This window comes from Cokeromyces recurvatus, assembly GCF_025118155.1.
Source record: "Cokeromyces recurvatus strain NRRL 2243 chromosome Unknown BX663scaffold_13, whole genome shotgun sequence".
Lineage (NCBI taxonomy): Eukaryota > Fungi > Mucoromycota > Mucoromycetes > Mucorales > Mucoraceae > Cokeromyces > Cokeromyces recurvatus.
This window is the reverse complement of record NW_026251399.1, coordinates 445,964-462,854: the sequence shown is the minus strand read 5'-3', so window position 1 is coordinate 462,854 and position 16,891 is coordinate 445,964. Positions and strand designations below refer to the sequence as shown.

Below are 16,891 nucleotides of genomic sequence, written 5' to 3'. Positions count from 1 at the left end.
GTTTATCGTTAATATTCTTCTGCATTTAATAAAAACGTTTTCATTTTTTTTTTTTTTTTATAAATAAATATAAATACGTATATAAACTACTTTTTATTTTATTCTATTTTATTATTTTAAATCGTTATAAAAGTTATGACGGGTACTTTTCTTTCTCCTATTTCACCTGAAGAATCTTTTACAAAGTTACATACAGTGACTGACTTTGGTTACAATGCAAATGTATTTTCTGGTAAAGAAGAACAAATGATTCAAGTAGCTGAATATCTTGAAAATTCTGGATTTTTACCCAAAAATTTTGTCAAGAGCGAAGTAAATTGGTTTTATGAGTAAGGATCTATATACTCTTGAAAATAATAATAATAATAATAATAATAATAATATTAATAATATGATTTTTTTTCTCTGTATATCTTTTATAGACATCTTGGTATAGATGATTTTTATTTTGCCCTAGAATCTGTTGAAACAATTGCTAATCATATTATGGCTCTTTATGGCGCAAAAATTTTAGCCTTTACAAAGAATGAAAACGTTTTTGATATCGATCTGGTAAAAGAATCAGATGATTCTTCTGTCTATATTCATTCTTCTCCTCCTGGCGTCTCCATCGTAAATGGGAATCAATGCGAAAAACTGTATGTAAATCCATTTTTTAATTTTTTTTTTTTTTGAAATAGGCATAAATTAGATTTATAATGTATATATGTATATAGAATTGATGAAAAGTACTTGGATACTTCGGATACAGATGCATATCGTGTTGAGTCTTATCGATCTCAATCGAGTCGAACAGAAACGGTATCTCATCTTCGATCGTATTTTGTCACTAAATGCCAATTCAACAGTCCTCATCCTACACAGGAGCAAGCAAAGGATATTTATGAAGTAGCTGATCAGAATTTTTTAAAAAAGGCTACGGAACATACCCGTAACGTCTATGAACATGTTATGCGTCATGTCCTTCAAAGAACTGGACCTGTGATTAAAATGTATGATGTTGAAGGGACTCGTGAGCATCGATTAATTATTGGTTATCGTCAGAGAAGTACTCTGGGATTCTTTTCTGCAATGTCAGACCTTTATCATTATTATGATCTTTATTCTAGCCGCAAATATGTTGGTAAGTGATATTGAAGGAATGGGAGAGGGTTTTTTTTTTCTTTTTTTTCTTTTTTCTCTTTTTCTAACATCTTATTTTATCAAACTACTAGAACAATTTTCAAATGGTGTTACAATTATGGGATTGTACTTGAATCCTTTACCTAATACAAAATCAATTCCTATTGAGGTTTCTATCTACCAGGTGATGAAGGAAACTTCACTTTTATATTGTTTACCTAGAAATCCTCTTCAACAGTTTTTCATGACAAATAAACTTTCTGTACAAGAAACAGCCTATGGTTATGTCTGTTGGATCTTTTCACAACATTTCCTTAATCGTCTTGGTAAAGAATACCTCAGTTTAACAGAGACCTTAGATATCACAAATCCATTACATGAAGAGGTACTGGCAAAGATTAAAAAACGTCTAAGACAAGAGACATTCACTCGTGAATATATCCTTGATATCATTAAACAGTTCCCCGATCTGATTCGATTGCTTTATACTCATTTTGCTAAAATTCATTACGTCAATCAACTTGAAGCTACACTCAAGCCAACTCTATCCTATCAGCGCTTGAAGAGAATGGAAGACCTGAGTGAAGATGAATTGTTAAAGAAAATTAAACAAATGACCTCAAATCATCATGAACGACTCGTCTTTGAGGCCTTTCTCACATTTAATAAACATGTCCTGAAGACTAACTTTTATCAATCTACTAAAGTCGCTCTCTCCTTCCGTATAGATCCTAGCTTTTTACCTCAAATTGAATATCCTAACTCGCTTTATGGCATGTTTCTCGTCGTCGGTTCAGAGTTTCGTGGCTTTCATTTACGATTCCAAGATGTCGCTCGTGGTGGGATTCGGATCATCCATTCTCGTAACCGCGAGGCTTATTCGATTAATTTACGTACCTTATTTGATGAAAATTATGCATTAGCAGCTACACAGGAAAGAAAGAATAAGGATATCCCTGAGGGGGGATCAAAGGGTACCATCTTGCTCGATATAAATCAGCAAGATAAAGCTCTAGCCGCATTTGAAAAATATGTGGATTCTATATTAGATCTATTGATCACGGGTCGTACCTTGGGAATTAAGGAACCATTAGTAGATTTGATGAATAAACCTGAAATTTTATTTTTCGGTCCTGATGAAGGAACAGCTGAATTTATGGATTGGGCTTCGAATCATGCTCGACGTCGTAATGCAAGTTTTTGGAAAGCATTTACAACTGGTAAAAGTACTTCTCTTGGTGGTATTCCTCATGATAGGTATATATATATATATATACTTGCAAAACGAACGAACGAACGAACAAACGAACGAAAATAATCCTTTTTTTTCCTTTTTCTTTTGAATAGATATGGTATGACTACTCGCTCTGTACATCAATACGTATTAGGGATTTACCGTGAGTTTGGGTTGAATGAAGAAGAATGCACTAAACTCCAAACGGGTGGACCCGATGGTGATTTAGGCTCAAATGAAATAAAGATTTCAAAGGATAAAACGATTGCTATAGTAGATGGATCAGGTGTTTTATATGATATCGCAGGTATTGATCGTATAGAATTAAATAGATTAGCTACTGCACGTGTTATGATCAACCAATTCAATGTAACCAAGCTTTCATCCCAAGGGTTTCGGGTTCTTGTTGATGATGAGAATATAAGATTACCTAATGGTGAAATGGTTGAAAATGGATTTCAATTTCGCAACGTATTTCATACACATCCATTAGCACAAGCTACTGTCTTTGTTCCGTGTGGTGGTCGCCCTGAATCGGTTGGATTAGATAATGTACATACACTTCTTGAAGGAGAAAATGGTCCTCTTTTCAAGTATATCGTTGAAGGTGCAAATCTCTTCTTTACACAAGAAGCTCGTCTTCGTCTTGAAAAAGCGGGAGTTGTGATGTTTAAGGACGCTTCAGCCAACAAAGGCGGTGTTACTTCCTCCTCACTTGAAGTACTAGCAGCCCTTGCCTTTAACGATGCTGAATTTGAAGAACATATGTGCGTTAAAGAGGGGAAAGCAGCACCCGTGTTTTATGATGCCTATGTTAAAGAAGTTCAAGATATTATTGAACGCAATGCAAGACTTGAATTTGAAGCACTCTGGAGGGAACAGAAAAAGACTGGTACAGCCATCTCTATTCTTTCGGATGAATTATCAAATGCGATTGTGCAACTCAATGAGCAACTTCAAAATACCAGTCTTTGGGATAATCAGCATCTCCGTAACGCAGTTTTAAAGCAAGCTTTCCCTAAATTATTATTAGAGAAGCTAGGAATGGAAACTTTGTTAGACCGTGTACCTGAGAATTATGTCAAGGCTATCTTTGGTGCTACATTGGCTTCTCAATTTGTTTATAAATACGGTCCACATCCTGATAATTTTGCTTTCTTTGAATTTATGCGTGAAAACTATGAGTAACTTATATTTTATTTTTATTTTATTTTTATTTTATTTTATTATTGAGGAAAACTGAAAGTAGCATTTTTTTTTCGTATCTATGCTTTATGTATCTTTATTCATATTATTAAAAAGAAACAAAGAAATTGAAGATCAAATAAACTTTACGTTTGTATAATTGATGAATATAAAAATTAAATATCCGATAAATTTATCTTGATTGAAAAAAAAAAAAAAAAAAAAAAAAAAAAAAAAAAAAAAAAAAAAAAATCGCGTTAAAAAACATTATAATTGAGAGAAAAGGCGTTCCTTTTTTTTTCCCATTTTATTTTATTTTATTTAGCAAGTTCATTATGGTTGCTGTCAAGTTACAAAAGGAAGAAAATAGACAAGCCTTCCTTAAGGTTTTCCCTACTCTTGCTGATGAAGTACTTGCTGAACTTCGTAAATACAACATGCCTGAAGATGCCTATGAATGGACTAAAAAGGTTTTTTTTTTAAAAAAAAAATAAATAAAATAAAAATAAAATGAACTGCTGTTTCATCATCATCATCAAGTCAATTCTAATTTATTTGTATATTTTTGATTCTAATTTAGATGTTGTATTACAATGTTCCCGGTGGTATGTGCAGATCCTTAAAAAATAAAATAAACTGTGTAGTAACATAGTCTATAGGTAAATTAAATCGTGGTATCTCTGTTGTTGATACCATCCGTATTTTAAAGGGCGAATCTGTTACTGAAGATGAAATTTTCAAAGCTACTGTTTTGGGTTGGTTAATTGAATTTGTAAGTCTCTGTCAGTTTATTTATAAACATACCTTTTGTGCATTAATATATACATGTATATGTATAGCTTCAAGCTTTCTTTTTAGTATCTGATGATATTATGGATGCTTCTATCACTCGCCGTGGACAGCCTTGTTGGTATAAGTGTGATAATGTTGGAATGGTTGCTATTAACGATGCTTTTATTCTCGAGTCTTGCATTTATATCTTTTTGAAGAAATACTTTAAGAAAACTAATTATTATATTGAACTTGTTGAATTATTCCATGAAGTAAGATGAATTTCTGCTCTTAAGATGGCATTTATTGATGTTTTTTTTTCTTTTTTTTTTAAAAAAAAAGGTTACTTTCCAAACTGAACTTGGTCAACTCTGTGATCTTATTACTGCTCCTGAGGATCATGTTGACTTGGATAAATTCTCTATCAAAAAGTAAATTAGTCATTCAATAGCATATATATTTATATTTACTTTTTTCTTTTTTTTTTTCTTAGGCATCAATTCATTGTCATCTATAAAACTGCTTATTACTCTTTCTACCTTCCTGTTGCATTAGCCATGCACATGGTAAAATTTTGGTCGATAGTGTATGAATAAGCAAATTTTAACTTTTTATTATTATTGTTTCAAATAGGCTGGTATTAAGAATGAAGATGCTTTTAAACAAGCTCATGATATTTTGATTCCTTTGGGCGAATACTTCCAAGTTCAAGATGATTATCTTGACTGTTATGGTGCCCCTGAAGTTATTGGTAAGATTGGTACTGATATTATGGATAATAAGTGTTCTTGGTTAATCAACCAAGCTTTGGCTAAAGTAAATCCTGAACAACGTAAGATTCTCGATGAAAATTATGGTAAGAAGGATTCTGAAGCTGAAGCCAAGGTTAAACAACTTTATCGTGATCTTGATATTGAGGGAGTCTATAAGGCATATGAAGAAAAATCTTTCAATGATTTGACTGCCCTTATTAGTAAATTGGATGAATCTACAGGTATTAAAAAGGAAATCTTTACTGAGTTCATGGATAAGATTTACAAGCGTACAAAATAAATGGCACAAGTAGAAATGTTATAATAATAATAATAAAAGTATTTATTCTTGGAAAAAAAATATAAGTTGCTCTTACATAGTGTTCATGTTTTCAAGCATATATGAAGACAAACATATTAAAGTATTATTATTAGAATCAAAATAATAGCCAATAAACATCATTTTCGAGGATGCTCTTGATAATTTACGTAGTCGTTCAAGCACTCTACACGACCACGAATAAATAAGGAAACAAAATAATAAAGAATAGGTAGCTTATTTTCTTGAGAGCTAATTTCCATTAAAAGAGACGAATAAATTGGTTAGAAAGTAGCAATAGACTGTTATTCTATCTGCTTATATGATACTATATTATTGTTAGTGCATCTTCTTTAGTAAAACACTCTTTTCTCCAATAGTAATAAAAGAGTATTTATTATTTTATTTATCTACTTGTATTTAATATTTGGTTTATAATAATTGTTATACGCATCAATTCAATTCAAATGAACCAGTATATTTTATATCTCTACTACTAGATCCAATATGTAACGTAAATTCACCTTCTGGTACAATCCATTGATGAGAGCTGGCATCATAATAACTAAGTTCAATCTTCGTAAGCTCAAAGTGGATTGACTGAGATGATTCTCTTTGGATGAAAACCTTTTCAAAGCCACGAAGTACTTGAGGCGGTTCATTGGCTATTTTAGGGAAGGAGAGGTAAAGCTGAGGTATTTCAGCTCCATCAAGATGTCCCACATTTGTAATTGTAATACTGACTGATACTTTCACATTAGAATCTCGTGAGTTGCCATTAATAATATTAACTCTTCCTTCAGAATATTTAAATTTAGTATATGAAAGCCCATATCCAAATTCAAAAAGAGGTTCAATTTTATGCTCATCAAACCAACGATAGCCAATGTAAAGACCCTCCGAATATCTACACTATACAATATATATTTATATCAAAATAAGTATCTTTATCTCTAATTATTGTTTTTACAGTCATTTCAGATGCAATGTTAGTAGGATAATCCGCTTCATTTTTAGCAATAGTATATGGTAATCTTCCAGATGGATTAACATCACCAAATAAAACATCAGCTAGAGAATTACCAGTTTCTTGACCAGGTAGTCCTGGCCAAACAATAGCTTTAATATTAGGATGATTTATCCAAGGCATAAGAACAGGTCCAACTGAATGAATTACAACAATGGTGTTTTTATTAGCGTCTGCAACTGCATTGACCTATTACAATTAATTAAAAAAAAATAATAGTATGCATTAAGTATTTTTTTTTCTTTCATAAATTAATTATCATTATTACTAATTTGTCACCATCATGCCAGAGGTGGAGGTGATTTCGATCACCTTTATGTCCTTCTACTGTAATAAATTCTTCGCCAGAATCAGCATTGACAAAGACAAGAGCGACATCAGCATTTGATGCATATCTAGCTGCGTTTTCAAGATCATCATCTCTTAAATGTGCAGTAATGATCATATCAGTACCAGCTCTTTTACGAATACCATCTAAAGGCTATATTATATATATATGTTAACTGGTTTTTAATATTTATATATATATATAACTTACAGTAATTAAGTAAGGGAAAAGTGCGGTGCCAGAGCCCCATCCTTGTGCTAAAGTTCCAATATTGCATCCTTGATCTGCACAACTATTAAGCCCCCTTTTTTTTAAAAAAAATATATATTTATAAACATAGATAAAAAGACATGATTAATTTCGTCCAAAATGAATAGTTTGGTAATTATTTGTATTACTACATACATAGGATTAGGTCCTGCGTCTGATCCAATGATGGCTAACTTTTTTGCATCTGTTAGTGGAAGAATGTTATCAGCGTTCTTTAATAAAACAATAGAAGCGGCTCCCATTTGTCTAATTAAATGTTTATGATTTTCTTGAACATCAACATGTTGACTTCTCTCGGGCCTAAAACTATCAAAATTAACTTCAGGGAATCCCTAATAAATAATAATATTAATGATGACAATACTATTTTGAGCTAATTAAGTATACCTTATCTTGCCCTAACTAATTATGTTAAAAAAAAAAAAAAAAAAAAAAAAAAAAAAAAAAAAAAAAAAAGAGAGAGAGAGAGAGAGAGAGAATTAATTATACTAATTACGACTGATTTGCTAAATAAACATTACTTTATACCAAGAGGCAACAATCCTCATTGCCATATCAGTTACTCTATCCTCCGTAACTTTACCAGTATGAACGGCTTTTGTCAAATTGGCTCCAAAATAAGAATCGCCTGAGTTAAAGAAAATATCACCTTTGATTTTTTTTTTTAAAAAAAAAAAATTAGTAATTAATTTTGTTTTATTCCATATGTATATATTATACCAGGCATAGTCATATCTAGACCGTTGTTAGCACTATCTTCGGTTGAATGTGTTGCACTCCAATCACTTTGAACAAATCCTTTAAAACCCAATTCACCTTTCAACAAATGGTTAAGGATATAGTTATTTTCACATGCATATGTGTTTTCAAATTTATTATAAGCACACATAACAGAGACAACACCAACTTCAACTGATCTTGCAAATGGCCACAAGTATACTTCATGAAGGGTACGTTCATCAATATGAATTGAATGCTTTTTTTTTAAAAGAAAAAAGAAATAAAGAAAAGAAAGCATATAAATAAATGATTAAGCTTAATCTTTAGTCTATATATATATATATATATATATATATATGCATATAATACCTCTAAACGATTTGTTTCTTGTTCATTTCCAATTAAATGTTTAGCTACTGCCATCTGAATATGTAAGATAAAAAAGAATTATTACTTGTTTTTATTTTTATTGATGAATACCTACCACTCCTTTGCTTTGGATACCCTGAATAGTTTCTGCAGAGGCAACGCCTACCAAATAAGGGTCTTCACCAAATGCCTCCCAATTTCTACCAGCATAAGGCGATCTCATCATATTCATGGAGGGACCTAATTGAGTATGAATCCCCTTTGCACGAAACTCAGCCCCCATGTATTCTCCTCGTTGACGAATAGCCAATTTGTCAAAACTAGCAGCAGCATTGATACCAGCAACACCGGAACTAACGCCATCCGTCATTCTAATTCCTAAAGGAGAATCTTGTAAGCATAACTCTGGGAAATCAGGGTCTCTTGTACGACCACTGTTTCCAATACATGGTCCAACCATCCAGCCTAAGCCAGTTGTAATATTGACTTTTTGCTCTAAAGTCATCGCTTCAACAAGTACCCTAGCTTTGCTGTAGGCTTCATTCCAGCTAAGAATCTCTGGAAGTGACTCCTGAACTGATGGTGACGCCTTAAAGATAATACCATCCAAAGGATTATTCATCATATTATGTTGATGTATACTTGAATAATTATTGGCTTCCTGATGATAATCTACTACATTACGGTCTAATAAAGCATAGACATTATTGGTTAATTGACATATGCTAGTTAGCGTTAAAAATAAATTCGGCTTCATTTTTATTTATATAAAAGATAAGAAAGAAAAAGAAAACTGAATAAAAGAAAAAATATTTCTTATATATAAAAATATAAAGAATATTAGAAGAATTCTTGTATTAACTACATATCTACATTCGTGTTTTAAAGTATCGTATATTTACTTTTCAGCTACTATTTAATAATCTTAAAAAAAGAAAAATAAATAAATGTTGAGAATTATGTCTTAGTTTCAGTTTATAATTCGGCAGATCAATAACGTTCTTATATTTTTTTTTCTGTTTTGTTTACTTTGAGAATTCTTCTCTATTTTATACATGACTGTTAATTAACCAATAGAGAATACATCTATTATCCCAAAGGTATTGTGTAGATATTTTTTTATATCACCTTATAGGGCATTATTGGCGTCTGCAGTGCCCTAGACTGTTGTAACATTGAACACATTTCAAATTTATCGATAATTATCCTTCTTTAGTAGCATAAAGTTTAACTAACTTGTGAACTAATTCAGTTATTTGTTAAAGATCAAAATGTAAAAGAAGAAGAAAAAAACTTTCTTCTGTATACTTTGATTCCTTGTAAATGATAAAAGGAACTATTCTCTCAGATGCGTAGATTAATTGAGTGTGTGCCATTTAAAAAAGTCATGATTTCAAAAGTGAATTTGCATCAACATGGACTAGATGAGTAAGTTTAAACTTGACTAGTTTGTATTGAACAAGAAAGATATTTTTCTTTTTCTTTCTTTTTTACATGTAAAGATAGAAACCAGTAACATGAACAAAAGTGTATTAATACTTTATTTAAATATTTTTTTCCACTTACAAGCTATTCATCATTGGTAATAAAGAAGTGTATATTTGATTCATAATGAATTTAGTGATCCATACACATTTTTTCCATGTGTATACATATACATTAATAAAGAAGAAGCTGTCTATCCAGCTATACACTACACATCTTAATTATTATTATTATGTTGAGCACATATTCAAGAAATACATTAAAGAAAATTCACACTTTTAAATAATATTTAGAAAATAATAGATTTTATTACAATTATACAGTTTATAAGCAATAATACATATTTTATATATAAAAAAGAGCTAAAAAGTAAAAGTTAGTTAGTAAGAACATTATTTTATAAAAAATAAAATAAAAAGTCAATAAAAAGCCAATTGAACATTCAGGTCTAAAATATGGGGTGGAGGGTCTAAAATATAACATTATGGAGAGATAATACTAGAATGACGATTGTTGAGACCAAGTTGCTGAAGAGACCCATTTGTTGCACCCAGCCCGGTGGGGATATAGAGACGCCTACCCTCTACCTATTACCCATCAGTAAAGGGTAGAATGATATACTAGTTGCCCACCTTCACATCTACCTGTCAATGTGTCCCGCATAGATAGAGATATATTTATATGTATATCGTCATCATTATGTTCAAGTCTATGGTTTTTAAAGAAGAAGAAGAAAGATAATAAGATAAGAGAATAAATAACAAGAAGAAGAAGAATAATAAGAGAATAAATAGAGAAGAAGAAGGATAATAGTAAGAAAAGATAATAAAGAAGAAGAAGGATAATAGGGAAGAAAGAGGAATTTTGTTTGAAAAATAAGACGTGTTTATATCCTTTTTTTTTTATTTTTCCTTTTTTTTTTTTTTTTTTATTTTTTTTTTTTTAGCTTAGCTTACTTTTTTTAAGGAGAGAAAATGTAGAGTAAGTGTATTAAAATATACGTGTGATTAATTATGAAAAATCATGCATTGTATAATTTTTTTTTAAAATAAAAAGCTAAAATTATTATGTGTACTACTGCAGTCTAAAGAAGGAATATGTTTCATCAAAAAAAAAGTAAATAAATATTAATAATAATTTGTATTCTATACAATTAACTAACTACTCTTCTGTAATAAAACAAAGCATTGAACATTTTATATCTTTTTTATCTTCTTGTTCATGTATATATTATTATAAGCAAAGCATAAAATATACCTTTTCAAAAAAGGAGAAGATAAGGAAAAAAATGTAGTAATTAAAAAAGATAAACAAAGGAGAAAGTAGGAATTCAAAAGAGGAAACATGTATACAATATGTAAATAAAGAAAGGAGCCTAGGCCGTTTTTTTTTTTGTTTCTTAATCAAGAAGAAGGATCAGCACTAATATATTCTCATATCATATCATGCATATTGTTCTATTAATATATTATTTTAGGTTAACCATATGGCGTATAATATTACTATACTATATAGAAAGTAGCGTGTAACAAACAACAATAAGCAAAATCTAGAGCGTACATAAGCTAATGTTATCTTTATTACTACATAGTACAGCATAGTATAGTACAGTGCAGTATAGTACAGTATAGTATGTATATAATGACTGTATCGTAATATTATCACTTTATATACAAGGAAATCAATTTAAACATTTTCATAGACACTAATTTAGTAAGAAGAAACAAGATAAAGACGTATGTAAACAATCTAAACATATAGGCCTCATTATATATTTAATTTATGATGCGTATAGGTCATACAGTAAATTAGTATGATTTACTATATGCACATTTTTTTTTCCTTTTGCTAATTTCTTGTGTTTCCTTACGCAGATTAAAAAAAATAAGGGGGGAGGAGGAGGAGGAGGAAACACAAGAAATTAGCAAAAAAAAAAAAAAAAAAGTAATAATAATTAATGACAAAACAATGGCTACAACTGCAAAAGCAGATACAACAACTGAGTTTTTCTTTTTGAATTATTTGGCCAACATAATAGATTTTTTTGACAAGAATAAGCTGAAAGGATATTATATTATAATGGGCAATGATCTTTTTCACAGATATATTGCTATGAGAGAGTTTATTAACAAAAGAGATTACAAATGTGCTTATTATGTGATATTACTTGCAAAATATCAAATAAAAAAATATTATAAAATAAAAATAATAAAAAGACAAAAGAAGTCAACGAGAGCGAACAATCGTTCTGAAGTCAATGATTTTATTTATAAATTTAAATTGATGGGGTATTTATAAGAACTGTTAAAGAGGCCCGACATAAGATGCGAATCATAAAACATATTAGTTATGACTGAATAAGATATGGTATAGATAATGAAGCGTTAGAAGTTTTAATATTATTTGATAAAGTGGATCAAGAGAGTTTCAAGAGAATCTAGATAGAGTTCCTTGAATAAATTTATGATCCGCATGTTTAATCAAGAAACATGACATTATAAGCAAGCTCATGACATATTATTTTCCCTATCCATCCTTTTCTTAATCCCATCGGGAAGTTTTGATCAAAGGTAAAGTATGGTGTTAAAAGGAGACCTTTCGATGGCAGCAACACGTTAGCATCTCGGATTGTAGAAACTTGTTCTCAATTTACTCTAATAGACTGTTAGGGATGGATAAGGCACCCTATTTCATTTTTTGAGCGTTGCCTCTCTATGGAAAAGAACACTAAAGCTTTTGATCCTCAAAAATTCTCAAAATTCTCGAAATTCATTTTTTGTATAAACAAATCTTTAATGCCGCTGGTTGCAATATATTTTAGTGCTTCATTTAACGTTATTAAACCAATTTTAACTCTCAATAAAAGCATTAGGTTGTTTAAAGAAGAAAGAGACTATAACTAAACAATGACTGTTGTTATTAAAACTGAATGTAGAATGAATACTATGCCGTGAAGTATAATACACTAGTTTTATTTGAATAGCCCCTTTACTATTTAATAAATGATGGTTTATTTCAATTAACTTAGTTGTAAAGGCGTCTACAATTATAGCAATATCGTCCAGAAAGATGCAATAAAGGACTTCATTGATGCATGGATGCGTCTAAGACGATATGTTATTATTATTAAAAGGATTTATTTTTTGAAAGTGACTCTGTAACAACTCATGTATTTTTTTCTCTGAATACTTCTCCTGTTGATTGACTCTCATCACCGTCACTGAGCGCGAAATTCTTGTCTGAGGCTACAGCAAACAATAACTTACTGGATATTCATACAGTTCATATTCTAACCCAGATGTAAATATCAACAAAAGTTTAACACTGACCTGGTCTGATATTTCGAGATGTTATCAATATGATCGTTAATATCTTTATTTGGATTGACCAATTGTTCAATAGAAGGTTCCTGTGTGCACCACTACTTATCACCGATGTTACAATCCGTTTTTAGTTCTGATAGTCGTTTCCCAATCCAATGGTAATATAGTAGTATAAATATCTACGATTGTTATGAATGGATAGCTAACGGTTTTTTTTAATGGTTATATAGGGCCAACGGTGAGTAGAAAAGCAACAAGACTAAAGTATACAATTCAGATTTCATGGTTTACAGTATATTTATCAATATCAAGTGTGTTATTGTCACATCTGACTTCAAGCCTCAAAAAAAAAAAAAAAAAAAAAAAAAAAAAAAAAAAGAAAACTCAGTAATGGAAACAAATCTGGTGAAACTTGGCAGACAGATGCGCGTTACATACGATGATCTAGTGATGGGTATCGTATGTTAACATTTGGAATGGATTTAATTTCACCAAAATTGTACTGACTGATCAAGTTCTTTCAGGTGAATATATTTCGTAATTTTGTCCAGCTATACTTTTTGCCAAGCCTTTCATCGAGATTAGTACAATTACGAGTAAGAAGGGAGTCTTTAATTGAACCGTAAAGTATTTATTAACTTCAAATTTTTTTATAATAAATAATAACAGAGCATTGCATTGGAAACAATTACAAAAGCGGAATCAATAATTATTATTGTCTCTGAAAATATGTAACGTCAGCCATCAATATCCTTATTATCCTAGCTATCATTTGATGGCTATCTATTGTAAAAACAATCAAAAAAATTCGCCTAGTGAACCATCAGCAAATTCTTAAATACTTTTTACTTTCCTTCTTTTTCGATAATGACGATAATTTATAAATAAAAAAAGACAGCACGATCAATCCAACGATCTACCAAAGACATCTTGCTCCGAAAATGAACTTGTCTTTATTGATAGTATTAAGAGTATCGAGAGTTTGGAATTATAATATATAGGCTGTTTATGTTAGATCTTACGTGTTAAGTTCTAAAAATATGCGATAAACAATTTTTCTTAAAGCGACTGTGATGGTATGATTTAAATAAGAAAGAGAAAGAAGAAAAAGGAGAAAGAAAACAAAAGGAAGTATAGTTTGAGATTGTTTATTCAATGTAAAAAGAAAAAAAAAGACTATTTCGTGTCTAAACAACTACTTGTATTCATACTAATGAATTCTGAATCAAAGAAATAAAAATAGCTATAAAAAAGATAAGCCATGAAACAGAGTTAGTATTCAGATAAACATCTCGTTGATTCAAGAGACTGATCTATGGATCATCTACTCGGTATTATAATGATTTGATTAAAGTTTTAAATAAAAAATTTATTGTTTGATCTGAGCATAGGTCCCTGATATCTTTTATATTTTCATTTTATTGGATCAAAGACAACTTGAATCCTTTGTCAAGTTTATAAAAATAAATATGTAGAAATGATACGATATCTTATTTAGTTGATGCATTTAGATGATTGGGTATCATTAAGTTCTTTATTATTTACAAGATGTTATATACAGAGTTTTGTTTCATATTCAGGCTTATAGTTTATCCTTTATTATGTAATTCATCCACTATAATATTACTTATGCTTTTATCCAGAGCTTGTTCTATAATAAATATCATAAAAAGGTTCATATATACTATAGCCCAAACAATATAACAAAGTATATTATTTGATGCTTTAATATAAATTATTTATAATAATAATAGTAAATATTAATATTAAAAGTAGTTTTTTTTTTTTTTTTTTTTTTTTTTTTTTTTTTTTTTCCTGATATATATAATATTAATCCTTTTCTTTTAATACTTCTTTTTTTTTTCCACAGCCAAATCACTAAAGCTTTTTTATTTGAAATGCATAAATCTTACATACACAAGTTGTAAGAAAGAAGCGTTCAGACTGATTTTAAAAGTAGTTCATCAGATAAGACAGTCTATTGCTATCATGATCATGGTAATAAAAGAAAAATAAGGCACAAAGACTATAGTATAGATAGATAGGATATATTGCACAAGAAGCTTGACTAAAAGTGCAAAATAGATAAATGATAGTATGATCGTATGCTGGTAGTTTCTTGTATATATACTTGGAATTATGACACAGACTACCCTTTATTATGTAATACATTTATTCTATTCTATTAGTACGTAACGTCTGCTTCTTTTGCCTCTTTTTTTTTGCTAATTTCTTGTGTTTCCTCCTCCTCCTCCTCCCCCCTTATTTTTTTTAATCTGCGTAAGGAAACACAAGAAATTAGCAAAAGGAAAAAAAAATGTGCATATAGTAAATCATACTAATTTACTGTATGACCTATACGCATCATAAATTAAATATATAATGAGGCCTATATGTTTAGATTGTTTACATACGTCTTTATCTTGTTTCTTCTTACTAAATTAGTGTCTATGAAAATGTTTAAATTGATTTCCTTGTATATAAAGTGATAATATTACGATACAGTCATTATATACATACTATACTGTACTATACTGCACTGTACTATACTATGCTGTACTATGTAGTAATAAAGATAACATTAGCTTATGTACGCTCTAGATTTTGCTTATTGTTGTTTGTTACACGCTACTTTCTATATAGTATAGTAATATTATACGCCATATGGTTAACCTAAAATAATATATTAATAGAACAATATGCATGATATGATATGAGAATATATTAGTGCTGATCCTTCTTCTTGATTAAGAAACAAAAAAAAAAACGGCCTAGGCTCCTTTCTTTATTTACATATTGTATACATGTTTCCTCTTTTGAATTCCTACTTTCTCCTTTGTTTATCTTTTTAATTACTACATTTTTTTCCTTATCTTCTCCTTTTTTGAAAAGGTATATTTTATGCTTTGCTTATAATAATATATACATGAACAAGAAGATAAAAAAGATATAAAATGTTCAATGCTTTGTTTTATTACAGAAGAGTAGTTAGTTAATTGTATAGAATACAAATTATTATTAATATTTATTTACTTTTTTTTTGATGAAACATATTCCTTCTTTAGACTGCAGTAGTACACATAATAATTTTAGCTTTTTATTTTAAAAAAAATTATACAATGCATGATTTTTCATAATTAATCACACGTATATTTTAATACACTTACTCTACATTTTCTCTCCTTAAAAAAAGTAAGCTAAGCTAAAAAAAAAAAATAAAAAAAAAAAAAAAAAAGGAAAAATAAAAAAAAAAAGGATATAAACACGTCTTATTTTTCAAACAAAATTCCTCTTTCTTCCCTATTATCCTTCTTCTTCTTTATTATCTTTTCTTACTATTATCCTTCTTCTTCTCTATTTATTCTCTTATTATTCTTCTTCTTCTTGTTATTTATTCTCTTATCTTATTATCTTTCTTCTTCTTCTTTAAAAACCATAGACTTGAACATAATGATGACGATATACATATAAATATATCTCTATCTATGCGGGACACATTGACAGGTAGATGTGAAGGTGGGCAACTAGTATATCATTCTACCCTTTACTGATGGGTAATAGGTAGAGGGTAGGCGTCTCTATATCCCCACCGGGCTGGGTGCAACAAATGGGTCTCTTCAGCAACTTGGTCTCAACAATCGTCATTCTAGTATTATCTCTCCATAATGTTATATTTTAGACCCTCCACCCCATATTTTAGACCTGAATGTTCAATTGGCTTTTTATTGACTTTTTATTTTATTTTTTATAAAATAATGTTCTTACTAACTAACTTTTACTTTTTAGCTCTTTTTTATATATAAAATATGTATTATTGCTTATAAACTGTATAATTGTAATAAAATCTATTATTTCCTAAATATTATTTAAAAGTGTGAATTTTCTTTAATGTATTTCTTGAATATGTACTCAACATAATAATAATAATAATAAAGATGTGTAGTGTATAGCTGGATAGATAACTTCTTCTTTATTAATGTATACAT

General features: G+C 29.6%; 4 protein-coding genes across 4 annotated transcripts; 3 read left to right on the top strand and 1 right to left on the bottom strand.

The window, feature by feature from the left end:
• Window positions 1-51: 51 nt before the first annotated feature.
• Window positions 52-3,597, top strand: BX663DRAFT_473196 (Glutamate/Leucine/Phenylalanine/Valine dehydrogenase-domain-containing protein). The gene is made up of 5 exons (XM_051524193.1): window positions 52-329; window positions 423-638; window positions 717-1,123; window positions 1,215-2,379; window positions 2,470-3,597. Exons 1-5 carry the CDS (start codon window positions 136-138, stop codon window positions 3,542-3,544), a joined length of 3,057 nt encoding a protein of 1,018 aa, XP_051382719.1. The 5' UTR covers window positions 52-135; the 3' UTR covers window positions 3,545-3,597.
• A 249-nt stretch (window positions 3,598-3,846) lies between these two features.
• On the top strand, window positions 3,847-5,409 carry BX663DRAFT_510293 (farnesyl pyrophosphate synthase). Its single transcript, XM_051527739.1, has 7 exons — window positions 3,847-4,011; window positions 4,122-4,146; window positions 4,201-4,313; window positions 4,381-4,584; window positions 4,655-4,743; window positions 4,806-4,878; window positions 4,946-5,409. The coding sequence occupies exons 1-7, from the start codon at window positions 3,877-3,879 to the stop codon at window positions 5,363-5,365; spliced, it is 1,059 nt and encodes a 352-aa protein (XP_051382718.1). The 5' UTR covers window positions 3,847-3,876; the 3' UTR covers window positions 5,366-5,409.
• Window positions 5,410-5,836: 427 nt separating this feature from the next.
• BX663DRAFT_531258 (glycoside hydrolase superfamily) lies at window positions 5,837-8,602 on the bottom strand (the record flags this gene model as incomplete). The annotated part of the gene is made up of 8 exons (XM_051530367.1): window positions 5,837-6,295; window positions 6,354-6,599; window positions 6,679-6,891; window positions 6,949-7,042; window positions 7,144-7,340; window positions 7,530-7,657; window positions 7,729-7,984; window positions 8,213-8,602. The coding sequence occupies 8 exons, from the start codon at window positions 8,600-8,602 to the stop codon at window positions 5,837-5,839; spliced, it is 1,983 nt and encodes a 660-aa protein (XP_051382717.1).
• A 2,948-nt stretch (window positions 8,603-11,550) lies between these two features.
• BX663DRAFT_486535 (uncharacterized protein) lies at window positions 11,551-13,899 on the top strand (the record flags this gene model as incomplete). The annotated part of the gene is made up of 7 exons (XM_051524682.1): window positions 11,551-11,702; window positions 12,611-12,698; window positions 12,985-13,063; window positions 13,136-13,143; window positions 13,430-13,501; window positions 13,575-13,636; window positions 13,800-13,899. The coding sequence occupies 7 exons, from the start codon at window positions 11,551-11,553 to the stop codon at window positions 13,897-13,899; spliced, it is 561 nt and encodes a 186-aa protein (XP_051382716.1).
• Window positions 13,900-16,891: the final 2,992 nt, after the last annotated feature.